Source organism: Chlorocebus sabaeus, chromosome 8, assembly GCF_047675955.1.
Source record: "Chlorocebus sabaeus isolate Y175 chromosome 8, mChlSab1.0.hap1, whole genome shotgun sequence".
NCBI classification, from domain to species: Eukaryota; Metazoa; Chordata; class Mammalia; order Primates; family Cercopithecidae; genus Chlorocebus; species Chlorocebus sabaeus.
Genome location: NC_132911.1, coordinates 98,670,749 through 98,697,498, shown reverse-complemented (window position 1 = coordinate 98,697,498; position 26,750 = coordinate 98,670,749). Strand labels below are relative to the sequence as shown.

At 42.7% G+C, this 26,750-nt stretch overlaps 2 protein-coding genes across 6 annotated transcripts in view; one reads left to right on the top strand and one right to left on the bottom strand.

Moving 5' to 3' along the window:
• Window positions 1–26,750, bottom strand: part of NDUFAF6 (NADH:ubiquinone oxidoreductase complex assembly factor 6) — a 229,585-nt gene that overhangs the window by 175,156 nt on the left and 27,679 nt on the right. The window lies entirely within an intron of this gene.
• On the top strand, window positions 80–23,769 carry TP53INP1 (tumor protein p53 inducible nuclear protein 1). Of its 5 annotated transcripts, none has more exons than XM_038000273.2 (6): window positions 80–350; window positions 5,696–5,860; window positions 8,277–8,372; window positions 9,088–9,348; window positions 9,949–10,312; window positions 18,993–23,769. In XM_038000273.2, exons 4-6 carry the CDS (start codon window positions 9,237–9,239, stop codon window positions 19,240–19,242), a joined length of 726 nt encoding a protein of 241 aa, XP_037856201.1. In that variant the 5' UTR covers window positions 80–350; window positions 5,696–5,860; window positions 8,277–8,372; window positions 9,088–9,236; the 3' UTR covers window positions 19,243–23,769. The 5 variants fall into 5 exon arrangements, with proteins under 5 accessions (XP_037856201.1, XP_007999317.1, XP_007999318.1 ...); XM_008001130.3 differs by lacking the exon at window positions 8,277–8,372 and adding an exon at window positions 17,640–17,677 and having other exon boundaries at window positions 82–350; window positions 18,993–19,102; XM_008001126.3 differs by lacking the exon at window positions 8,277–8,372.

Genomic DNA, 26,750 nt, shown 5'->3' with positions numbered 1-26,750 from the left:
GCGTTGGTGACAACCTCTCGCAGGCCGGCCCCGGGGCCCCCGCGCCGCCGATTGGTGGGGCCCGGCCTGGCGCGGCCCGGGGCGGGGCAGCGGGGCCGGACGGCGGGCGGAGCGGCCGATCAGCTGTTGCGAGCGCTGCACAACAACAAAAGGACTTGGGCTGACCGGCCTGGGTGCAGTGACTCGAGGGCTGGAGCCGGCCCAGCGCCTGCCGACCGGGGACCTGAGGGAGGGGAAGCGCAGCTCGGCCCCACCGCAGCTACCTCAGCAGTCCCGCGCCGCCTGCGTCCTTCCCCGCCTAGCCGGCGGCCGCCCCCTTCCCCGCGCAGCCCCGCACGGCCCGGGCCCACGTAAGTGCCGGGGGACGGGCGGGCGTCCAGGGCCGCCTCGCTGCCAGTTGGGGCGGCAGCGCTGCCCGCTCCCGACCCCGGCGGGGCCGGCCGCGCGCCCTGCCTTGGGGCGCCGGTTGCACTTCGAACCTCCTCGCTGCCTCCCCTCGCCGCCGCCGGGCCCGGCCGCCCACCCCGTCGGTTGGTCCTCGGCGGCCCCCGGGGCCCAGAGCGCGAACGGAGGCTGACAGGCGGCGACGGTGGCGCGGACAAGGGCCCGGCCTGGCCCCGGCGCTGGGCGGCGGTTGGGTGTTTGGTCTCTGCCTCCTCCCCCGAGCGTGGCCTGTTTTCTTGGCCGCGGCGGGACCTCCTCCTCTCCTCCTCCTCACTCCCCTCCACTCCTCCTCCTCCGCCTGCGCTCGGCCGTTGGATGGGGCCGCCCGCTCGGGATTCGGCGTCAGGGCTCCCGCGGCCACCTCCGGGACGCATCTCCCGAGACAGAGGCGGTTGGGCTTGTGGCCCGGCGTTCTGTCCTGGCCCTGCCATCCTGTCCCCCGCGCCTGCCCTCCGAGCTCCGGAGGCCCTGCGGCTACGGGGAACCTGTTCCGTGACCCGGTCACCGGCCCCCGCCTGTCCGCGGCCTGTCCCTTGACCGGGCTTGATCTCACTCTTCGCTACCTGCCTTTGCACCTGTGGAAAGAGTACTCTCCTTGGCCCTTAACATTGAGATCCTTTGAATCGCTCACCCTTACTGAGCGCTGAGTATGTGCCATATACTATGTTTTATCGCCCCAGTTGATTCTCATAACCCTATGTGAAACAGGCCCTGCTATCTTACACATAGGAAACGCAAGGCACAGAGAGATTAAGTTGCTCAAGGCCACACAACCAATTAATAAAAGGAAATGGTGTTTGTATTTCACAGTGGCAGCCGAATTTTACCTGGAGAGTCTTTGTTTTGCTTGTATTTCCTGATTATATCTGCTCAGTAGGTTAATTCCAATTCAGAACGGCTTAAGGAAGAGCCTCTTTACAACTGTGACTCCCAAGGACTTGGGCACATTGCTAAAAGAGCCTTTTCTGAATGCACAATAGTTTTGGGAAAAGGGGGGAAAATGCGACCCTTGGGGTCATTGAACAGAAGTCATAATCAGTTCCCCCAAGATACTGAAATCACCAGCTTGGTAATTGAAATACATTTTCATTTGCAGATGTGGAAACCACTGGGAAGCTTTTAAGTCGCAATCAATGTAATTCTGAACTGGCAGCATAATTTTAAAAGGCCCCTGCCTGGAACCAGGACCTTACTAATTTCTGTGACCAAGGACTTGTTTTCTCATCCTATCTTGTTCTTTTCTGCCATTGCTTCCTCCGATGTCTGGTTTCAAAATTCAAGATTATCAGGCTGTGAATTACCACTTACTCTTGTCTTTGTCCACTGTCTTAGCCTTCAGGGCAGGCAGGGGTGGATCCCTGGGGAAATAACCTCCCTTGCATACTAGTTGAACAGACTTCATATAAGTTGAACAAGCAAAGACAACTTTCTTGGCCTGGGTTTTTCTGCAGTTCAAAATCCATTTTAAATTACTTGAATCTAGTCTTCATATAAGTGGAACAAGCAGAGATAACTTTCTTGGCTTGGTTTTTCTCCAGTTCAAAACCCATTTTAAATTACTAGAATCTGCATGTTTTTAAAATAGTGGAAGAGGGTGGGATAAAAAGAAGGAATTCTGAGGCTGCTTTTCAATGACGGTACGTTTAGCCACCTGATTTCCTGAAACTGAAGGAGCCACAACTGTACACAGATTTAGAAGTTAGATCATCAAACTTGCGGTCTTTTTTTTTTTTTTTTTTTTTTTTTTTTGATGTTTTTTGGAGCCGCCTACTGGCAGCCAAAACTAACTGAAAAGGGCTGTTTTCTGAAGTTCAGAGACCCACAGTTGAGACTAGGAGGCTAAAAGAGCATGTGTAGGGAAAACAAGGAATTGGAATCAGATGGATTTTTACCCTAATGCTGACTCCACCCCAACCAACTCTGTCACTTTTGAACAAGTTAGTTAATTCCTCAGCCTGGGTTTCCTCACCAGTAAAATGGGACAAATAAGTACTTCAAGGCCCCATTACATACAATAAGCATTCTGTAAATTGTAGCTAATTATTAAGTAGACGTTTTATGGATAAACTCAAATGCAGCAATGCCGAATGACTTGTTGACAGTCTCACAACTGGCTTTGAATGAACTTGTAGTTAATATTTACTCAGGTCTGCTATTCTAAGTAGTATACACTTAATCCTTACACTGGCACTGTGAAGTAGGTATTATAACTGTCATTCCCATGTTAAGAATGAGAAAACAGGCCGGGCGCGGTGGCTCAAGCCTGTAATCCCAGCACTTTGGGAGGCCGAGACGGGCGGATCATGAGGTCAGGAGATCGAGACCATCCTGGCTAACACGGTGAAACCCCATCTCTACTAAAAAATACAAAAAACTAGCCGGGCGAGGTGGCGGGCGCCTGTAGTCCCAACTACTCGGGAGGCTGAGGCAGGAGAATGGCGTAAACCCAGGAGGCGGAGCTTGCAGTGAGCTGAGATCCGGACACTGCACTCCAGCCTGGGCGACAGAGCAAGACTCCATCTCCAAAAAAAAAAAAAAAAAAAAAAAAAGAATGAGAAAACAGACACCAAGATGTTAGTAAATATCCTGAATTCACATAGGTTGCATGTAGCAGAGCCAAGATTTCAAACGGAGCAGGCGAACTCCATGGCCTGTCTTTTTTTTTTCTTTTTTTTTTGGAGACGGGTCTTACTCTGTTGACCAGGCTGGAGTGTAGTGGTGGGATCATAACTCACTGCAGCTTCAAACTCATGGGCTCAAGCGATCCTCCTACCTCAGCCTCCCGGGTAGCTGGGACTACATGTGCATACCACCACACCCAGCTAATTTATTTTTTGTAGAGATGGGGTCTTGCTTTGTTGCCCAGGCTGGTCTTGAACTCCTGGCTTAAAGTGATCCTGCTGCCTTGGCCTCCCAAAGCGCTGGGATTATAGACATGAGCCACTGCGCCCAGCCTCAGAGCCAGTCTTTAAGTACCACAACATACTGCCTCTTGGTGAGCTACCTATCTTAAAAGTGAGAAAATAAATTATGCTAACAAGATCTTCCAAACTAGCAGTTTCTTTTCTAAGTGGTCAAACTAGAATGCTTTTCCCCATGAGTATTAGACTCAGCCACCTTTCTCTGCCTACAAAGCATCTCTACTCATGTAGTAATATGCAAACCATTGATGATAAAATGTTAAGTAACAGTGAGATACAAAACAGTGCATTCACAAGATAAAAAGAAACCTTATGTATAGAAGAAGAAAACAGAAGAAAAGGCACCAATATGTTAAGTGATGGGAACCAAGCAATGGAATAATACTTATTTTTCTTATTTGCTAGACTTTTTATAATGTCTTGTTCAGTTTATAATTAAAAAGACATAATTTATTTTTTAAAGGGAGGGATGGAGGTCTTTTGAGCCAAGCAGAACAGGGACAAAGCTGCCTTCTTGAAATGCTAGGGCCCAGACACTTTGTTTCTTTTCTATATTTGGGGGTTCTTTTCTCTGCTGGGGAAACTGCTGGGCCGAGGCTGGTTAAAGCTGAAAGCTTGCAGGTGCCTTAAAGAACAACAGCACTACTCCACCTAACCTGCTTTGCTTCACCTCTTTGCTGAATTCCAGAACTGTATTTGTAAGTTTGTCCTCTTAGGACACATACTTTCTCTGGAATTTTTATTTTCATTCTATGATTGCCCTAGCATTGTGAATATTAGTGATGATCTGGAGAGGAGAGGAGTCTAAAGCTCTACTTTTCCATTTACCTCCACATAGAACCAGCCCAATTGAGTGCCTCCATCCCTGGGCAGGAGCCAAGGTCAGCAGTAGCAGTGACTGGGCAGGGATAGTCTCTGGGTCATCAGTAGGAAGGTAGACCTTTAAGACTTTTTCTAGAACTGCCCTGTTCAACAGAAATAAATAATGTGAGCCATATGTATGTTTGAATTTTCTAGTAGCCATATTAAAAAAGGAAAAAGTGGCCGGGCGCGGTGGCTCAAGCCTGTAATCCCAGCACTTTGGGAGGCCGAGACGGGTGGATCACGAGGTCAGGAGATCGAGACCATCCTGGCTAACACAGTGAAACCCTGTCTCTACTAAAAAAAAATGCAAAAAACTAGCCGGGCGAGGTGGTGGGCGCCTGTAGTCCCAGCTACTCGGGAGGCTGAGGCCGGAGAATGGCATGAACCCGGGAGGCGGAGCTTGCAGTGAGCTGAGATCCAGCCACTGCACTCCAGCCTGGGCGACAGAGCGAGACTCTGTCTCAAAAAAAAAAAAAAAAAAAAGGAAAAAGAAACTGGTGAAGTTAATTTTATTAATGTATTTAATAATATTAAAATTATTTTTTCAACATGTAATCAATATAAAAACTTCTGCATTTTGGGGGGGTACTAAGTCTTTGAAACACACTCTAGTGTGTATTTTACACATACAGCACATCTCAATTCAGATACAAAGTTTTCATTTGAACTACTTGCTCTATATTTAGACATAAAATTTATAGGTGAAAAAGTGGATTAATGTACGCTAACTGTTCCAAACATACTTGAAAGTTTTCAGAAAACTAAACTATCAGCTTTTAAGTTCAACTAGATTAAACTTAGTAAATGGATTAACTAGTAAAACGAAAAATGCAGTTTCTCGATGATACTAGTCACATTTCAAGTGTTCATTTACACAGTGTGCCTGGTGGCTACCTCAATGGACAGTTTTAGCAATGCTGGGAGGGTCTCTCCAATAGCTCCTTGCCTTTTGTGACACCTGTGGGAAGCAGGGCCAGGGGAACTTGGCTTTGCTAGTTAAACCAGCCTCACTTTTTTGTGCTGGAAGTTTGTGGGGAAAGAGAGTGAAACGAGGTGATTCAGCACAGTCTCCCCATTTTCCCAATGGTGAGCCTGAAGCTCAGAAGGGCCAGTTTAGCTCCAGCCACCTGTGGTAGAGCCACAGTCAGAACTGTTGCTGTGGATGACCAGGCCCCTTTCACCCTCCCCAGGAACTCCATTCTGTGTTCTTCCCACGGGTGTCAGCAGATGTGCCATGTAAACACCAGCAGTGGCTTGGGTGAGATGAAGGACGAGCTCCTCCTTCACTTGGCTGGGCTTCTGAACACTCTATTGCCCAAGGTTGGTTGTCCTTGCAGAGATATGGGACATCTGGAGGCAGCCTCTGACTTTGGGAAACCAAAAGAGCACTGACTTGTACTGCTCCCTAGAAAGCTCCTCCAGAGAAGCCTTTCCTGTAGCTGACTTGCTATTTGTGTATATTCCAGGCAGAAGCTGCTTTCCTGGGTTTGGAGCTGTGGCCAGAGGGGGCAATTTGCATGTGGGAACCCAGCAGCTGCCAGAACTGCAGTGGCCCCAGCAATGTTTTCGGCCTTATAGCTGCCAGTTATCTGACCTGGGCCCCAGTGCCTTACTCTCATGCAGCATCACAGGTAGGGGACAAGGCATTCGTTCATGATGAGCAAAGGTTCCCCTGTGTGGTTCTCCCCTCCCAATGTCTTTAGCTGATTCAGGGCTAGGGTCCAGCACCACGCTGGAGAATTGGGCTTATTCTCTCAACTGGTTCAGCAGATACAGAATTGTACGTGGGGCCAATATCTGCCTCCACAGTTTAAAATAAAATGGAGGAAGAATTTTGAAAATACGTTTTTCCCTCCTAGCATGTATCCTCAAAAATCTTTATTTACATCAGACCTTATGATAACTCATTTCGGGATATAACCGTCACACCACAGCGGGTCAAACAAACAAACTATACAGCCCACTTTTCTTCTGATTTCTCTCACATAGAGCATAAAGCTAACTTTGAATTCTGCTATAGCTCCAGCCTTCATGATTTGGCCGTGTTGCTTTCCAGAAGGTTTCAGGAAGACTGGTTATGCAAGTGACACTTCCTGTTTACCCATTTTTAATCATTAATGGCTGAAGATGATGAATTGTGACCACAAAGTGTTCTAATGTCATTTATTTGAAATGTTTTACTTGTGTAGTAGTGTGCCAAACACTTGTAGCAGTCCAGTTTACACACAACGAACTGAACCAGGAATCTCAGCTACAGATCCCAACTACTTTTATAGCTAAAGATTACTTTTGAAAGTGAACTGTCAGGAGCCTGAAGTTGTAGATTCAAGGCTGATGCTTGTGATAAAAAGAGGTGGTGATTAGTGAGGTGCATTTCTTCAGCCCTGGCTGATCTCATCCATATATATAACTTTTTTTTTTGAGACAAGGTCTCGCTGTGTCACTCACATTGGAGTACAGTGGCACAATCATAGCTTACTGCAGCCTTGAACCTGGACTCGGGATCCTCCCACCTCAGCCTCCCAAGTAGCTAGGACTACAGGTGCACACCACTGCACCTGGCTAATTTTTAAAATTTTTTTGTAGAAACAGGTTCTTATTTTGTTGCCCAGGCTGGTCTCCAACTCCTAGGCACAAGCATTCCTCTGGCCTCGGCCTCCCAAAATGCTAGGATTGCAGACATGAGCCTCCACACATAGCCGCATCCATTCCTATGCTTTTTATCACCGTCTTTGTGTCAACAGCTCCCAAATCTGTGCCCCTAGCTGAGACCACACTCCTGAACTCCAAAGCTCTATATCCCGCTGCCTGCTGGACATCTCCAGCTGCATTATTTTGCATATTCCTCCAATTTACCATTTTCGAAATGCCTTATCTGTGCTTTCTGCAGTATTCATTCCTATTTCTCTAAATGGTTCCACCATCCCCTCAGTAGGCCAAGCCAAAAACCTGGGTCTTTGACTTTTCCCTTCCCCTTTTCCTGGCTTACAAGGCTCTGCAGGACCTGGTTCCTGCTCAGCTCCCCTAGCCTGCTCTTGTGACCCTCCCTCTGCACCTTGAGTGGTACTGAAGGTGCCACATCCTCACTCATGCGCAGGTTCCATAGTGTTCCTTTGCCCCCTTCCTCCATTAGTGACCTCAGCCACTCGAGAAAAGTCATTTATTGCAGGAGTCCACCCAGGTGGCCTGGAGAACACCAAATACTTCTTCCATGGCATTCATCACACTGGATTGTTAAACTGGTGGGAGGGCCCTTTTCACAGCCATCTCCCCTGTGCCCAGCACTGTACCTGATGCATAACAGGTACTCAGTAAATACTAGACTAATAGTTGACCTGGACTGAGGACTTTATTCTAAGTATTTTGCTAAGTCCGTTGTCTTTAACAAGAGTAGGATCAGGGAGACTGTCTAGTAGGCGGTTTTGACAAAGTCTCAGACAACAGTTTGGCTTAAACTAGGATGAGAGTGGCGGAGGGAAGCAGGCAGATTGGAGCTGCCTGTGCTGCTGGGGTTGACGGGACTTGCTGATGGTTGGGATGGGGGTGGGTAGGAGGGAGCAAAAGGCGTGCAGGTGCGGTGGCTCACGCCTGTAATACCAGCACTTTGGGAGGCTGAGGCAGGTGGATCACGAGGTCAGGAGATCGAGACCGTCCTGGCCAACACAGTGAAACCCCATCTCTACTAAAAATTGCAAAAAAAAAAATTAGCCGGGCATGGTGGAGGGTGCCTGTAGTCCCAGCTACTCAGGAGGCTGAGGCAGGAGAATGATGTGAATCTGGGAGGCGGAGCTTGCAGTGAGCCGAGATCGCCCCACTGCACTCCTGCCTGGGCGACAGAGCAAGACTACGTCTCAAAAAAAAAAAAAAGGGCATGAAGGCTGACTTGCTAGAGTGTTTGGCCTGAATAACTGCCAGCTGCTGCTGCTTCCTGAGAAAGGGATGAAGGGCAGTGTATATGAATAAGTTTGTGGGGAAAAAATTAAAAGCTATCTTTTAATTTTTGTATCTTTTAATTTTGGTATGTGTCTGGTTTGATATGCCCATCAGGTTGCCAGGTAGAAATGGATAAATAAATCTAGAACTCTGGAATAGGATTAAGCAAGCCTGGAGTTTCTCATTTAGAACTCACCAGAACTCCCTAAGGTAGGAGCTGTTGCCAACTGAAGTCATGTAACTTCCTAACTCAAACAGCAAGTAAGCAGTCAGCCAGGGTTTGAATGCAGGTGACTGACCTCAGCACCCACCTGCTGAGCTGCCACATAGGAAGCGTGTTTCCAGTTCTAGGTTTGGCCAAGCTTAGTTCTCTGCAGTGTAAATTTTTTCATGCCAGCTGTAGGAATTGTTTAGAAGGTCAAAGTGTGCTTGCTGGGCTTATAGATTTTAAGTGTAATCAGGTATGCTTACGGTTATAGACAAGAAGTACAGAGTAGAAGAGAAAATGAGCCAGAGGAGGGTGAGGGCCTGGCATAATGGTGATCACCAGGCATTGTTGCTGGGACTTCTGGGCAGTTGAATAACATATACCAAGTTTGTTAATATCTACAATTTGCTCATCTGCTTGCAGAAAAGTTTGAAGGATATTATTCAAATTCATCCCTTATTATAAAAGCATAGATATGAAAAAGAACCCACTCTTTCCCTTTTATTTCACATTCTAAGATATTTATAGGTTGAATTTGAGTAAGAGTATTTACAAAACATTATGTTGCATTTCTTGTGTTTGACTCCTGCAGAAAGGGAATAGCTGTAGAATGTAGGCCAAGGTATATGCTTTTTTCTAAGGGTATGTGTGTATGTGTATGTACTTATGTACATATGTGTATGCTGATTTGAAATAACTTTTTATGTTTTATTTTAGGGATAATGACTCTTCTTGCTTTTCACCTAAGTTGATAAGCACCCTGTGCACTTTAATCTCCTGTCAGTACCATCGGGCCAACTGAAGACAAGGTTTTGAAATCTCAGCTGTAAAAGACATCCAGCCAAACTCTCAGTCTTGCCTTAACAATGTTCCAGAGGCTGAACAAAATGTTTGTGGGTGAAGTCAGTTCTTCCTCCAACCAAGAACCAGAATTCAGTGAGAAAGAAGATGATGAATGGATTCTTGTTGACTTCATAGGTAAGGTACACTTGGTTACTTGGTGGTTCATCTTCACAGTAAAAATGGAAACTTGCATCTCAGTTTTTGCATAAGAAAACCAGTAACTGAGGGTTTTTAAGCCTTAAAAGTAAGCAGGAGTTTGTCTTTAAAACATTACAGGAAACCACCTGTGCTAGATAATGTCAGTGAAATTGACATCAGTTTTTAGTTTTGCAACTCTTACAGATTGATTAGATCAAGGGCACTTCAATAGAAGACCCTTGTATTAGACAGGTAGTAACCCATATGGCTCATTACACAGTTATTCAGCAGAATAGAAACAGTCTTAAAATCACTCCTGCAAAACCAACATAATCCATCCCATATAGTGACACACACACACACACACACACTTTCTGTGCTCAGAAATAATTTTATAATCATATAGATGAATATAAATGGGTTTGTTTCGGAACTAAATAAAAGAAGATATGTGAGCATCAGCTAATAGTATCATTTCTTCTTTTTCTGTGCTGTGAATTTGATGGGTGACTTTATAATGACTGCCCAATGTGATAATCATCCTCCTGTGGGACTCTTCTACAACACACATGGACTGTAATATGGACTACAATCTAGATACCTGCACTGGTTTCTCAGCAGAAGAAGAAGAAGAAGAGGAGGAGGACATCAGTGAAGAGTCACCTACTGAGCACCCTTCAGTCTTTTCCTGTTTACCGGCATCTCTTGAGTGCTTGGCTGATACAAGTGATTCCTGCTTCCTCCAGTTTGAGTCATGTCCAATGGAGGAGAGCTGGTTTATCACCCCACCCCCGTGTTTTACTGCAGGTGGATTAACCACTATCAAGGTGGAAACGAGTCCTATGGAAAACCTTCTCATTGAACATCCCAGCATGTCTGTCTATGCTGTGCATAACTCCTGCCCTGGTCTCAGTGAGGCCACCTGTGGGACTGATGAATTACATAATCCAAGTAGTCCCAGGTACGTTACAAGTATTTTAACTCTCTGTAGGCAGTCCACTGAGCATGCATTTTGTCTCTAATTCAAACCTAAGTTATTAGAAGATGCAAAAGTAATTTTATTAGAGATTTATGAAAGCATGTGTGTGCACAGGACACAAGATGATCCGTAAGATAACTTGTTGACTGGTCATGGTGTCTCACACCTATAATCCCAGCACTTTGGGAGGCCTAGGCAGGCAGATCACTTGAGCTCAGGAGTTCAGGACCACCGTAGGCAACATGGTGAAACCCCGTCTGCACAAAAAATAACAAAAAATTAGCCAGGTGTGGTGGTTCACACCTGTAGTCTTAGCTACTCAGGAGGCTGAGGTGGGAGGATGGCTTGAACTAGGAGGCAGAGGTTGCATTGAGCCAAGATTGTGCCACTGCACATCAGCCTGGGTGACAGAGCAAGACTGTCTCAAAAACAAAAACAAAAACTTGTTCATTTTCGATTTTTTAAGAAAGTTAGATGTAGCATGGCCCCAGTTATATAATAGCATTCTCATTTACAAAATTCTGCTACTGATTAGAAATAAGACTGGCATTTCTGCTAAGTATCTTAGAGCATAACTCTGACTTTATAGACTGGATTATTTAGGGTATCAAATTCAACTAGAATATCATGTCTTAAAATTTATTTTCTTCCAAGTATTTCTAGCTACATCGCATCAAATGATGTAACCTTGAAAACCTTGTCTGAGAATTTAATGAACTCAGTTTCTTACTGCAATACTCACACTGCACAGTCACCCAGTGCTTCTGACACCAGATGTGTGGGTTTTTTCCACACACCGCAGTCCTCCAGCAGTGGACACTCTCTAGTGTCCCATAGGTTGAAGGCTTAGTCCCAAAAGACTGCCTCCCATTTCCGATGCCAATCTCAAGCCCCCGGTTTTACTTATGCTTCTGACCAACCAGCTGTAAACTGGTGTTCCCATGACCCCTTCCTTGGGTTTGATTAATTTGCTAGAGCATCTTATAGAACTTGGGAGAACATGTTTTCCGGTTTATTATAAAGGATACAGATGAAGGGATGCATAAAGCAAGGCGTGTGGGGAGGGCATGGAGCTTCCATGTCCTCGGTGCACCCCACCCTCCAGGAAACTCCACATGTTAGCTCTCCAGAGGCTCCCTGAATCCAGTACTTTTGGGGTCTTATGGAGGCATCAGTACATCGGCATAATTGATTAAATCATTGGCCATTGGTGATTGGCCTAACCTTCAGACCCTCTCCCCTCTCTGGAGTTTGACGGGTGGGGCTAAAAGTCCCAACTCTAACTTGGTCTTTCTAGTGACCAGATCCCATCCTGAAGCTGTCTAGTTGCTGCCAACCACCAGTCAACTAATTAGCATGCACTTTCCATATTGGAGGTTCCAAGGATTTTAGGAGTAGTATGCCAAGAGACTGACAAGACTGAATATATATTTTACAGTATATATATTTTACAGTCCAGCCTCAGTCTTCAAACTTGGATTCCTTACAACAAAAGGATATGGAACTCAAAAACTACTGGCACAATACCGGAATCCCATTCAGTCTATAATTCATTACATCCATCATTGTATTATATGAGCATGTCTCCCAGGGCGAGGCCACTCAGGTTTGCAGGTTTATTGATCTTGTTGAAATGCAGAAATGGTTTTGGCAAACATGTGGCTTCACCCTTTCAGGCATCTGGTATACCTGAGCTTAGAGACAATGTCATCTTTTTCTCTGAGCCTGTTTCAAGGTATTAATATGATGAATTGATCCCAATTCATAACCTATTTATTCATTCTTTTATCCTCTTTTTCTTCATTTATACCCAAACTTTTCCATCTCTGGAAGGGATGTTAGGTTTAGCCACTGTGCTGCTCTAGATTGCAGGTAGCAATACTAGTTTAGCAAGTACCTCTCCCTCAGTCCACTCCCATTCAGATAGAGTAAGGTGACATAGGTACAAAATTAGTGGGCTGTTTTTACCACCAGACAATATAGCTGCGTTCACTGTTGACTCCAGTTTTGCAAGATGGGCTGTAGGTAACCCCATAAGGCCCTTAGGACTTTTGACATGAGGTTTAAAAACATAATTACAGCTTCTTGTTCAGGAACCATCCCTGCTTCCAGTACTTGTAGTTACAGCACTGGTCCTAGGACCATTGCATCTGGTAGAGGGAAAAAAAATGAGGTGATGTGGGAAAGAAAGAAAAAGTTAAAATCATTATACTAGCACACTCAACCCTTGGCTAGAATTGCGTAAGTCATACCAGCATCCTCCCTATCCCTTCTTCCTCATATCACCAGAAAAACAGGAAAATCTTGTGGGGACAACCAGCCCTTCATGCTTTTATCCCCCCATTTTGTTTTGGGGTTTTTTTTTTTTTTTTTTTGAGATGGAGTCTCACTCTGTCACCCAGGCTGGAGGGCAGTGGCAGGATCTCGGCTCATCGCAACCTCCGCCTCCCAGGTTCAAGTGATTCTCCTTTCTCAGCCTCCCAAGTAGCTGGGATTACAGGCACCCGCCCCCATACTTGGGTAATATTTGTACTTTTAGTAGAAAGGGGGTGTCACCATATTGGCCAGGCTGGTCTCGAACTCCTGACCTTTGGTGATCCACCGCCTCTGCCTCCCAGAGTGCTTTTGGGCATTATGGGCTATATAGTGTGTCCTTTGGTTTGAAGAAATGACAGTCAACTATCTACATCCATGTAGTATCTTCTGTTCTGGGTTTTTTATGGCACTCTGAGCATTTGCATCTTCCACTGGGTAAGTAAAGCCCACTCCAGAGACTGTCTCTTCTTCTCAAGACCCATTTGTAGCTCCCCAGGGATATCAGCACCAGTCTCACTTGTAGCTATGCTCAGGGCCTTCCCACCGGGGAATCTGCCCCTCATCAGTAGTCTGTCTCTTTTGCTGACTGGCAAAATGGTTCTCATTGGTATTTGTGCCTGAGAGGGTAGAAGAGGAATGTCTAGATGCAGCCTGTCTCTGCATTGCCTGTACCACTCATTTAATGAACCCAGGAGGGCACCTCCAGGGAGCACATGGGGATGTATCTGCTTCCAGTCCCAGCCACCTTCCAAACCTGGAAGGGAGTTCTTCTGATGGCCATTGGCACATCCTAATGTACCCCTCAAATTTCCATAGGGTTGTGCTCCCTATGGAAGCCATCCCTTTAAAAGTCCAGGTTTTCATTGTGATTCTGCCTGACCATGTCCATTGGCCACTGCTCATGAGTCAGTAAAAACCCAAACCTAGGGGCTTCCGTCATCGCTAGGAAACCAGCGTGCAGTTCAACCCACAGAGCCATTTGTTTTTACCTCCTTTGATCAAAGTAGCATCTTTCCAAACAGGATGCTATCTGTTCACCTTGGAACTGCCATGCACAACCAAGCAGCTCTTTGTCAGTCAGTTGAGAGCTACTAGCACTGTGGAATCCAGCTCCTCACACAGTTCCAGAGTCAGTCCAAGGTGGAGAGAGGCTCCCTGCTTGTGGGTGTGTCTTCCTTACATTCCCCACGTAACATGATCCTGTATAAACCATTTCCATTTTTTATGGAACTCTTCTGGGCACTGCCCTCCCAATTAGTGTTTCATTTTATGTCCTTCAGTCATAGGGGTAGCGTCAATTAATGTCCTTTAGCAAGGGATTAAATGCCTCTCATGTGGAAATTCTCTAGTGCAAAGTGCCAGTAGTTGTTACTGAGAGGTGCTCACAGTCTTTTGCCATAAGCACCAGTTTCCCTTTCACATAAGACTATCAGACAGATAATTTGTCCCTACCACCAATCCAGCTTCTACTATACACTATGTGGACCTGGGCAGTGCTGTTGGTCCCCATTTAGCATGTCCAGTTAATATTGTCATGAAGGGCAGATTTACATGCCTTTTGTTTTACAGTACTAGGTAGGGGAAGTGTGTCTCCAGCCAGACATATCCATTCTCATAAAACATTTAGGTAAAGGGGATATAACTTCTTTACGTAAGGCTCACTTAAACCTCCTAACTTTCATAATCCTATCAACACTTGCATTTTTATGTTCTCCAATCTAATTGTAGCCTGAATCAGGGCTTTACCAATGGATCTTGATACCACAGCACATGGAGCTCCCATACCAAGGAGTCCCAGGAATTTATCTTCACCACCTCCAACCATTTTACCTACTTGTATAGGAGAGGCCTTCGGTTCCCAGCAGAGACAGAAATAGATCCTTGCCCATTTGTCAGTCATTATCTTGATTTATCAATCTGTCTATTGCCCCAAGCAATTGTTGGTTACTTTTCTTGTAATCTCTGCCTTCTGGCTTTTTAAGTTTCCCCAAATTTACAGACATTATGTGACCTTTGTCCAGAGAATATATCCAGGAAATATCTGAGATTGTTCCCACCCACTAAAGTAAACCCCATTACCCTGTTAATTAGTTGAAAGTCCCACTGTCCTATTGTGTACCTTAGTGGAATGTTTCCTGTTAAAGTATTTTGGGAATGTTGGCATTCCCTGTCTTAGGTTGAGGGTCCAGGTGGATTTGGATCCTTGGAGCAGTTCAGAATATCCCTATTGTTAGTGTTGTCATGTCCAGACTCTGACTCTACTAAGAAAAGTATTGTATCTATTATATCTGTCTGTCTAGCTCTTTCCCTATCTACTGTTTCCTGTTTTCCAGATATAAACAAACCCTAGGCAGCACATTAATTTGTTAACTTTACCAGAGTTTGCTATACTCTCAAGTCTTAATATTATAGATGATTTTACATATTTCATTTCATTTTGCTTGTACCAAAATGAAAACAACTTTCTTGTATGTTACATGATGCCAGGCTATATCCTAGGTAAGGTCTTGGGTGGGGAATGTTACTTTAACTGGCACTGTATTCAGTGCTACAAGTTTATTAAGAGGTGTTTCAGGCATTCCAACAAAAATTTAAAATACAACTTTTTGGAGTTGCTATTGATTTAATTGCTTTAGAGTTGCTTCAGATTCCTTTCTTGAAAATTCTTTCCTCCTGATTTTGATTTTACCTCTGAGGAATGCCACTCAAGAATTTATAATTAGGCCAGGCACAGTGGCTTACACCTGTAATCCCAGCAGTTTGGGAGGCTGGGGTGGGCGGATCACAAGGTCAGGAGTTCAAGACCCAGCCTATCCAACATGGCGAAACCCCATCTTAAAAATACGAAAATTAGCCAGGCGTGCTGGTGGGCACCTGTGCTCCCAGCTACTAGGGAGGCTGAGGCAGGAGAATTGCTTGAACCCGGGAGGCGGAGGTTGCAGTGAGCTGAGATCACGCCACACTGCGCTCCAGCCTGGGTGACAAAACAAGGCTCCGTCTCAAAAAAAAAAAAAAAAAAAAGAATTTATAATAATTACTCACTTTAAACTTACTGGCATTTGTATGTTTACTTTTCAGTATTTTGTATGTGTAGTCAGCAGCTTTGCAAAAGAATTTACTACAGAAACAGTACAAATGCAATGTAAACAATTAGAAAATACACATATGCAAAAATTGGAAATGGCATTTTCATGACCCAGAGATGAATACTTTTAACAACCTAGAGTATATCCTTCCAGATTGTGTTTTTTTTTCTGTGCCTGTATGTACACATAAACTTTTAACCTAAATGGCAACGTGCCACATATATATATATATATATATATATTTTTTTTTTTTTTTTTTTTTGAGACAGAGTTTCACTCTTGTTGCCCAGGCTGGAGCACAATGGTGTGATCTCGGCTCACTGCAACCTCCGCCTCCCGGGTTCAAGCAATTCTCCTGCCTCAGCCTCCTGAGTAGCTGGGATTACAGGAACACACCACCATGCCTGGCTAATTTTTGTATTTTTAGTAGAGATGTGGTTTCACCATGTTGGCCAGGCTAGTCTTGAACTCCTGACCTCATGATCCGCCCGCCTTGGCCTCCCAAAGTGCTGGGATTACAGGCGTGAGGCACCATGCCCAGCAGTATAGTTTTTGTTTTGTTTTGTTTTGTTTTGGAGACAGGGTCTTGCTCTGTTACCCAGGTTGGAATGCAGCGGCGTGATGTCAGCTCACTGCAACCTCTGCCTCCCAGATTCAAGCAATTCTCATGCCTCACCCTCCCAAGTAGCTGGGACTACAGGTGTGCACCACCACACCTGGCTAATGTTGTGTTTTTAGTAGAGACAAGGTTTTACCATGTTGACTAGGCTGGTCTCAAACTCCTGACCTCAGGTAAGCCACCTGTCTTGGCCTCCCAAAGTGCTGGGATTACAGGTATGAGCCACTGTGCCCGGCCCATATATACTATTTTATAAACTACTTATTTAGGCAATGATCTCCACCATTTTGTTTCAGTAGATTTCTTCTTCTTCTTCCTTCCTTCTTCTTCCTTCCTTTTCAAGGTTGTTATGGGTTTCTAGTTTTGGTACAGTGAGAATGTTGTTTTTGTATCTTGTTTGTCTTTGCATTCATATATGACAGTTATAACATATAGGGATAAATACGTACTTTTCCATATATAAAGGATCAAAAGAAGGCACTGAATTTTATTTAACACAGAGTCTCACTCTGTCGCCCAGGCTGGATTGCAGTGGCGCGATCTCGGCTCACTGCAACCTCCACACTGGGTTCAGGTGATCCTCCTGCCTCGGCCTGCCGAGTAACTGGGATTACAGGCACGTGCCACCATCTCCAGCTAATTTTTTGTACTTTTAGTAGAGATGGGGTTTCACCACGTTGGCCAGGCTGGTCTCGAACTCCTGACCTCAAGTGATCCGCCCACCTTGACCTTCCAAAGTTCTGGGATTACAGGCATGAGCTATTATGCCTGGCCAGAATACACTGAATTTTATGTGAATCCTTTCTGCACACAGGAAATTCCTGTAAATTATTACAGTTTTAAAATAGTAACTATGATTTTTTTTAACATCCTTATTTTGGGATTTGAAATTCTTATAAGGAAGTCTTGCTAAATCAAGATGGAAATCAGGTGTTACCAAAATTAGGCTAGCTTTGTAGTAAATGTTTTCTTAGCAGGAAATAAATCATATGTCTTTCAGACGTCAAATTGCTTCAATTGTGTCTGTCATTGGGGATATTAGCATAAAGCACAGAAAATTGAGGTGCTTTGTAATTATAGTGGGATTCGGGGTATACGTTTCATTGCATTTAGCCTTTATAAATACTGTTTTTGAAGGTTTTACATGTTATCTTAAGTACATGTATGTGCCTTTAATGGCACATAGTAAACCAGTTTTAATAAAAGTTGACCACGTCCTAATAGTAAAGTTACAATAGCATTTTAAATCTTACTAGTGATTTAATAGTTCACCATTTAACATTTGTAGGGCCAGGAAAAGCTGCTTATAAGACTCACGGGCACAGAGTAAGTATATTCACTTCGAGACTGTGTGATATATGTATGCATAGGGAGGCAAAGGACCCAAATGCTGACCTTTTAAAAATGACTTTTTTTTTTTTTGAGAGGGAGTCTCACTCTGTCACTCAGGCTGGAGTGCAATGGTGCGATCTCGGCTCATGGCAGCCTCCGCCCCCCAGATTCAAGTGATTCTCTTGTCTCAGTCTCCCAAGTAGCTGGGATTACAGGCTTGCATCACCACACCTGGCTAATTTTTGTATTTTTAGTAGAGATGGTGTTTCACCACGTTGGCCAGGCTGGTCTTGAACTCTACTAAGGTGATCCACTCGCCTTGGCCTCCCAAAGTGTTGGGATTACAAGAGTGAGCCACAGCGCCCAGCCTAAAAATAACTTTCTTTATATTAACTTTTTTTCTATTAGTTTCTTAATGTGGCCTCTTAAAATTCTACTTTAAAAAAAGTTTGTATATACATATATATATGTAATAAAAGATAATCGTGTTTTCCTCAAGTGATTTTAGGCAGACTGTGTCACTGCCCTTCCTTTGTAAAATAACCCTTAAAAATCATAAAGCTCTTCATGTTACGTGTTGACATAGTTTATAGCAATCCCACTTGATTAGTTTTTTTATATGGAAAACATAATCATACTATGTGTAGCCATATTTTAAGATTGTGTTATTCAAGAGTCTTATAATATTGCCATGTAAATACCATCTCAAAAGTGCCCTGTTGTGAGATAAATAAAGAGATTTATTCTATAATAAGCTATAGCTTCTTATCTAGAAAAATGGTAAATGGGTAGAATTTCCATATTAAATAAAGATTTAAAGCATGTTTCCTGGAACATTTTACTTATAGACAGGAAATGTCTTGTGAAGGTATTGTGAGCACACTGCTTTATGATCAGTAAAATTTGGGAATTAAAATATTTTCCTTGTAAGATTATGGTAAGAATTAAAATACATATTTGCAAAAGAATTGGCAAATGCAGATATTCAATAAATGTTAGCTCCCCTCCCAGACAAGCTTATATAAATGTGTGTGCTCTGTAAATGAAATTCAAATTTTTAGAAAACAGTCTACTTAGTGAGCCATCTGGGGCTTACAAGGCATCTTTCTAGTAAGTAACAATTGGCTTTCCTCTCCGCCACTATCAGTCAGTGGGGTCACAGAATAATAAAGTCTGTCAGCCATGAAACACAAACTCTCATTCAGCCATAAACAAATTAGCACGGCAAACTGAATTGCTAAGTAACTTTTCCAGTTTCGTTAATAACATACTCTGTTATTTAATACATCCCCACTTTTTTCTGTTTCAGAGTGGAAGCTCAAAATGAAATGGGGCAGCATATTCATTGTTATGTTGCAGCTCTTGCTGCTCATACAACTTTTCTGGAACAACCCAAGAGCTTTCGTCCTTCCCAGTGGATAAAAGAACATAGTGAAAGACAGTCTCTTAACAGAAATAGCCTTCGTCGCCAAAATCTTACCAGGGATTGCCACTCTCGGCAAGTCAAGCACAATGGCTGGGTTGTTCATCAGCCCTGCCCGCGTCAGTACAATTACTAAGAATTTTAAGTTTTATTGGTTGGTTTCTCTTGGTTTGTGCATGTGTGTATGTATGTGTGTATATGTACAATGAAAGTGTTGTCTCTTTACAACCAATTGATAACCAATCACAGTTTTATCAGTGTATTTAGACACTATCTTGAAAACCAGATTTATATGCTGTGTATCACATAATGCCTTGCCTTTAACATTTACTTTTTTGTACACTTTTTCAGATTATTTCTGGAAACATACCAATATAATTACAGTGTTTGGTGTTTGGGGGTGTCTTTAAATCTATTAGGGTGTACATTAGTCAGCATTTTAAAGACATTTCTTCCCAAGTACGAGAATAGGCATCTTTCATTTTCATTTTATTTTGTATTAATCTTTTGAGCAAGCAAAAATTTATTCTCAGGGTCAGCTATACACTTTATTGACCAGTACTTGATAATCTCTCTGTATATGATGAATACATTTTTACACACTAATATGAGCATTAACAGGTGATAGTTGCCATGGATATAATGGAATTATGGCTGGACTTTCTTTTGAAAGAAAACTTGATGTATTCTGTGCGTATGGTTTTTCCCCAGATTAGTCATGCAGTTCATCTGGAATTCAGGTACATTAAGCTTTAGTGAAGAGTGCATTCAGTGATTCCAATGTGACTGCATGACGTGGTACAGACATTACAGGTGTTGTAGACAGAGGCACTTGTCCCGTGCAGAGGGATTAAATTAGACCTGTGAAATTTTATTTGGAAAAATTCATGTCTGTAACTAACCCATTAGTGCAGTATTTAATTTGTTACGATTCCTTCCTGCCAATTCTGCCCACTCCTCACCTTGCTCTCAGCTATAAATTCGGAAGTACTTGTCCAGGCACTTGAGTGACTTCGTATTTCTCTCTGCCCACGGGAAAAGAGATAGGCTTTATATTTCCATACAGAGTGAAAAATCCTCTGTCATGGAGCCTGTCCTGCCAAGTGGCAAGCAAGGGTGTGGGGGAATGTCTGCTGATGTCTTTCATGGTATCTGAGTGAAGAGTGACAGGTTGGCTCAACTTTTTTCTTTTTCTTTTTTAATTGCCTTGTAAGTATTCTTCCCTGCAGTCCAAATGACTTTTTTTTTTTTTTTTTTTTAACTTCAGGCAAAGTCTTTAACCACTCTGGCCTCTGTTTCCCCCACCAACAGGGAAGCAGTGACATTTACCTCCCTCACAGAGTCACTGTGAGGATTCTATACTGATTTGAAGTGGGGCTGTTCAGAACTGAACCTTGTAGGAAATTCCAAGGGCCTTTCTACTGAATCTGGTGATGGGGTGGGGCCGTGGCACTTTCTCTGCCACAGCTGTTCTTCACAGTGTTGGTGCTAATGAGGCCAGGGTGCAGGGTTCGATTCACACGTTGGCCAGTTAACTTAGAGAAAATCTATTTCCTTACCTCTAGCCAGTCACTTCCTTTTTCCGCAGTTGTGATGGGTTTTGCTGAGCCATCCACTCTGACTGATTTCCTCTGAAGTAAACACATTTATAATCCAAAGCAATTCTACTGACAGAAGTGTTGCCTACATAATCAAACAGCTTGTTTTTCCATCTCCTCTGCAACCCTAATTAAATGAGTACAGGTCTATAAAATGTTTTCAAGGAGAAAAGCAGCATATACTTATGTGAAGTATTATATTTTTCAATAACCCTGTAGTGGCTTGATCCAGGGAACCCTGGGAGACTTTCAGGGAAGAGCTGTGCTCTTCTCTGACTAGACTAGAGTGTTTGGAGTGGAAGAGGTCAAATGTGTAGTTAGATGGAGGTTTTACATTGTTCTTCTACTGGCTGTGATGAAGTGCCAGAATGGCTCCTTAGAACAAGAGTCTAGATCCCCCCTTTCTCCTTATTGCCCTTTCTGTTTTGACTTCCCCTTTATTTATTTGTTGTCTAATTAGGGGCCAACTCTGTAAAGTTTTGTCAAAGTGAGTTAGAAGTTGTTTTCTTACCATTAGTGTTTACCAGAGTTGGGAGATAAGGTAGAGTTTCCATGAAGGTGTGTATGTTTTATACAATGTTTGTTATAGGGCCATGCATTGGTAACCTGAAAATAGACCAGCTTAATGTCTTCAGGATGTAAACCTCTGAATACACGGCGTCTCTTTTTCATACATTGCATGTAAGTTGTTAGTACCTCACAAGCTACAGAAGTTCAGCCATTAGATTTTGTTTGGCAGCATGAACAGATTTGTGTATTAACTGCAATGGCCTTTTTCTCCAGATTTCCATATTGACTTTTTGTTTGCCTTATCTGGGGCTAGTTTTTTATGCTTTGTACCTAGAAAACAAAAAATTACATTCACTGGGCTTTTTTTCAAGGTTGGGATTACCACACCACCCGGAATATCATACTGTGGTTTCTGCCTAAAATTGGCACATGTAAGTGTTGAAGAAAATGGTTATATAATTCAGTTGAAACTCTTGGTCATTAGATGTTAGACATCTCCTGTATGTACGACACAAGGCCAACCACAACACAAAACGATGTTGACCTGTTAAGTATTCTCTGAAACACGGCCAAAATGCATTTTATTATGAGCTTTTTTTTTTTTTTTTTTTTTGCTATTATAAATATTAGTGGTTTACAATGTGCTTTAGTCATATTTCTTTAAAATGCAAGCAGTGAGAAATAAGACCCCTCTGAATTAGTAGCTCTAAACTGTTAACATAGAATGTTACTTGGAAAAAGTCTGGAATACGTGGTGTACACAAGCAGTGCTTCGTGAATGAGTTTCTTAGCTTTTACAGTGCACCATGTTTCTCAAAGTTTGTTTTTGTTGATAAAACATTTTATAATATATATCTTATGTTTATTTTTCTTCCACAACTAATTGTGTACTGCACTGTAAGTGGAAAATTAGCCATCCATTATTTATCTTCTGTGGCAATGCATTTATATGGTTGATTGGGTGGGGAATTTTTTGCAGAAAGATGCACAGTGATTGGATTTTTGACTTCCTATCGCAGGGACCTTTTAAGAAATATTAATTTCCTGTACATTTTTCCTATCCCCATGCAAACTGTTCCTGTTTACATACCTTCTCTGTTGTATCAGTACTTTGAGTGAGAAGACAGTTTATTTAAAACTTGAGCAGGCTGTTCAGCATTGTTTCTGCTTCTCAAATCTGTATAGTACACTGGTTTGTAATCATTATGTCTTCATTGAAATCCTTGCTACTTCTCTTTCTCCTCGATGAAATACATTATATATTATCTTTATGTACTCTTAAGAAAAACGAGCAAGGAAGAGTATCTTCATTATTCTCATTTGCTTTGAGTTAGAAACAAAAATATAAAGGACTCCAACTAGAAGATACTTACATTTAAATAGATTAGTGGGAAAAGTTTAAGAGTTTCCACGTATTATTTTTTGTTCTTTGAGTCAATTAAGAGACTGCTCCTTGTACTGGGAGACACTAGTATATGTTTGTAATGTTACTTTAAAATTATCTTTTTATTTTATAAGGCCCATAAATACTGGTTAAACTTGTTAAAAGTTGGGCTTCTATCTTGGATGGTTTCACTGCCATCAGCCATGCTGATATTTTAGAAATGGCATCTCTATCTACTTATTTTAATGCTTAAAATTATACATAAAATGCTTTATTTAGAAAACCTACATGATACAGTGGTGTCAGCCTTGCCATATATCAATTTCACTTGAAATTTGACACCAATTAAAGTGGTTTAAGGTGGAGAAAGAGGTACTGGAAAGCATGCAGATGAGGATATCTTTTATGTCCAACAGTATCCTTTGCATGGGAGGAGAGTTACTCTTGAAAGGCAGGCAGCTTAAGTGGACAATATTTTGTATATCATTGAGAATTTTCTTTATGACACTTTTAAAAATTGTATAATTGTTAAATGTCCAGTTTTGCTCTGTTTTGCCTGAAGTTTTAATATTTGTTTTCTAGGTGAACCTCTAAAAACCAAACCAGTACCTGGGGAGGTTAGATGTGTGTTTCAGGCTTGGAGTGTATGAGTGGTTTTGCTTGTGTTTTGGTTGTGTTTTCCTCCAGAGATTTTGAACTTTTAATAATTGCATGTGTTATTTTTTTTTAAGTGGCTTTTTTTCAAGTAAAATTGTGAACATATTTTCTTTATAGGGGCAGGACATGAGTTATGGAGACTGAAAAGTATTGTAGACTGTACATGTGCCTTCTTAATGTGTTTCTGGACACACTTTTTTTTTTTTCATCAACTTGAAAATTCAAAAGGGACATTTGGTTAGGTTACTGTACATCAATCTATGCATAAATGGCAGCTTGTTTTCTTGAGCCACTGTCTAAATTTTTTGTTTTTATAGAAATTTTTTATACTGATTGGTTCATAGATGGTTTTGTACACAGACTGAACAATACAGCACTTTGCCAAAAATGAGTGTAGCATTGTTTAAACATTGTGTGTTAACACCTGTTCTTTGTAATTGGGTTGTGGTGCATTTTGCACTACCTGGAGTTACAGTTTTCAATCTGTCAGTAAATAAAATGTCCTTTAACTTCACACTTGCCAGATTCTTTTATCTTTAGAGTCATTAATATTAAAAGGAGGTACAACTTACTGTTTAGTTTTGTTTGTCCAAAAGAGATATTTAATATGCATTTTAAATATGTATTTAAAAGCTTGTATAAAATTTGTATATTAAGGCTGGGCACGGTGGCTCATGCCTGTAATCCCAGCAATTTAGAAGGCCAAGGCAGGCAGATCACTTGAGGCCAGAAGTTTGAGACCAGCCAGGCCAACATGGCAAAGCCCTATCTCTACTAAAAATATGAAAATTAGCTGAGCATGGTGGTGTGCACTTGTAGTCTCAGCTACTTGGGAGGCTGAGGCAGGAGAATCCCTTGAACCTGGGAGGTGGAGGTTGCCGTGAGCTGAGATTGCGCAGCTTGGGCAACAGAGCAAGACTCTGTCTCAAAAAAAAAAAAAAAAAAAAAAAAGATTTTTTTTTTTTTTTTAACCTAAAATGAGGAATCACTTAAGTGAACAGGAATTGGAGGGTGATCCCCAACCAGTATCTTTCCCTCCAATCAATGTTTAAAAATATAGAATGTAATACACTGGTTCTTAGCCTTTTTAAAGCCAGGTGGATGAATTCCCAACAGATCTTCTCCCAAGTGAATGGAGATAGAATCTTATAGAAGTGTTTTAGGACAATATGGCCTTCCTTGATGCCATTGAAACCCCAATTGTGGAGCTCTAGTTTAAACAGGCCAGTAAACATTCAGAATAATTGAACAGGAAGCCCAAAGAATAACTCCCATATGAATGAATGTTTGGGGCAGATCAGCATTCTACAACCGTAGCTTATTTAAAGACAGATTTTTATTATCTGAGTCTTTGCTGAAATGAAAAGATCAGGTGCCAGGGGTAAGAAGGAGTCACCCAAAGATGAAAATAAGGTCATGAACGTTGACTTGAGAAGATGCAGGTTGAAATGAAAGCCCCACTTTGGGCTGGGCATGATGGCTCATGTCTGTAACGCCAACACTTTGGGAGGCTGAGACAAATGGGTCACCTGAGGTCAGGAGTTCAAGACCAACCTGGCCAACATGGCAAAACCCCATCTCTACTAAAAATACAAAAATGAGCCAGGCATGGTGGCGCATGCCTGTTATCCCAGCTCCTCAGAAGACTGAGGCAGGAGAATTGCTTGAACTCAGGATGTGGAGGTTGCAGTGAGCCAAGATGGTGCCACTGCACTCCAGCCTAGGCAACAGAGTGAGACTATCTCAAAAAAAAAAAAAAAAAAAAAAAAAACCAAAACAAACCAAAACAAAAACAAAAACCCTACTCTGGAATGGCAGGGGAATGGCTGCAGCTGAGAAGACTGTTGCTAGGCCCACTTACAGAGTGTCCAGGGAATCTAGCAGCTTAATCAGGTCTCAAGGCAGTAACTGTATGGAGTCTAAAAGTGGGTAGTCAAATATGAAGGTGGCTTTTGGAGATGGGCACATCAAGGCTTCACAGTTTGATATGTGGCCTAAATTATCTTGCTCCTTTGCTGTGAATCTGTACAGACCACAAGGTTATAAATTGAAGCACTGTCTGCTGTAAATGCAAAATTGAAAAACCTAAATGCTATGCGTAGGAGATTAGTTGAATATATTGTAACACATCCCCACAACAGAGGTCAATGCAGCTTTTTTAAAAACTGAGGAAGGGGCCGGGTGCAGTGGCTCACGCATGTAATCCCAGCATTTTGGGAGGCCGAGGTGGGTGGATCACGAGGTTAGGAGATCGAGACCATCCTGGCTAACACAGTGTAACCCCGTCTCTACAAAAAATACAAAAATTAGCCAGGCATGGTGGCATGCACCTGTTAATCCCAGCTACTCAGGAGGCTGAGGCAGAAGAATCGCTTGAACCCAGGAGGCAGAGGTTGTAGTAAGCCAAGATCATACCACTGCACTCCAGCCTGGGTGACAGAGTGAGACTCCGTGTCAAAAAAACAAACAAACAAACAAACAAAACACTGAGGAAGAGCTTTATGAACCAATTGATTTCTAAACATACTCAAGTGAAAAAACGCAAAATTCAGGCTGGGCGTGATGGCTCATGCCTGTAATCCCAGCACTTTAGGAGGACAAGGCAGGTGGATCACAAAGTCAGGAGTTTGAGACCAGCCTGACCAGCATGGTCAAACTCCATCTATACTAAAAATACAGGAAAAAAAAAAATTAGCTGGGCATGGTGGCATGCACCTGTAGCCCCAGCCACTCGAGAGGCTGAGGCAGGAGAATTGCTTGAACCAAGGAGGTGTAGGTTGCAGTGAGCCGAGATCCCCCCACTGCACTCCAGACTGGGTGACAGAGCAAGACTGTCTCAAAAAATAGTAATAATAAAAGCAAAATTCAATGTATCTGTAGTAAGCTACACTTCATGTAAGAAGGGAATATAAGAAAACACACCACTATCAGCTCATTATGCAAAAGAAATACAGGAAGAAAAAGCCAGAAATGAAAGAGTGGTTACGGGGGTGGGTTAAAAAGGGTTGGAATAGAAGAGAGGAATTGGAATAGGTTAGTGGAGATGAGAAGAAAGCAACATTTCTCTGAGAATCTTTTTGTATAGCTTTGGCCTTTAGAACTATTAGTAATGTTTCCAACAGTTCTTTAGTCATACCAGTCATATTTCAAGTGCTCCCCAGCCACATGTGGCTAGCGGCTACCATACTGGACAGTGCAGATAGAGAACATTTCCATCATCCAGAAGGTTCTTTTGGACAGTTTTCTCTAGGCCTATCAACAGTTCCACAGACTCTATACAGCAATCTTGGACCACTGCTCTGCTAACTTTTTCTCACACCTTACCTGCTTCAGGGAATCAGAAACATTCAGGTTGTCACCACCTTTTCATGGCCACTCTCCTTCCTATCCAGTCTACACTCACATCTGCACCATTTTGGCCATTATCATGGTCGCATGTCAACTTTCAATCTTTTCTCTTTCTGACATGCCTGTTCTGCTAACCTCCAACTACAA

Bases quoted from the DNA above. Each gene is read 5' to 3' on its own strand.
- TP53INP1 (XM_008001127.3), top strand. From the start codon at position 9,237: ATGTTCCAGAGGCTGAACAAAATGTTTGTGGGTGAAGTCAGTTCTTCC. The intron at 9,349-9,948 runs GTAAGGTACACT...ACTACAATCTAG, and splicing joins GATTCTTGTTGACTTCATAG to ATACCTGCACTGGTTTCTCA. The intron at 10,313-18,992 runs GTACGTTACAAG...TTTCTGTTTCAG, and splicing joins CATAATCCAAGTAGTCCCAG to AGTGGAAGCTCAAAATGAAA.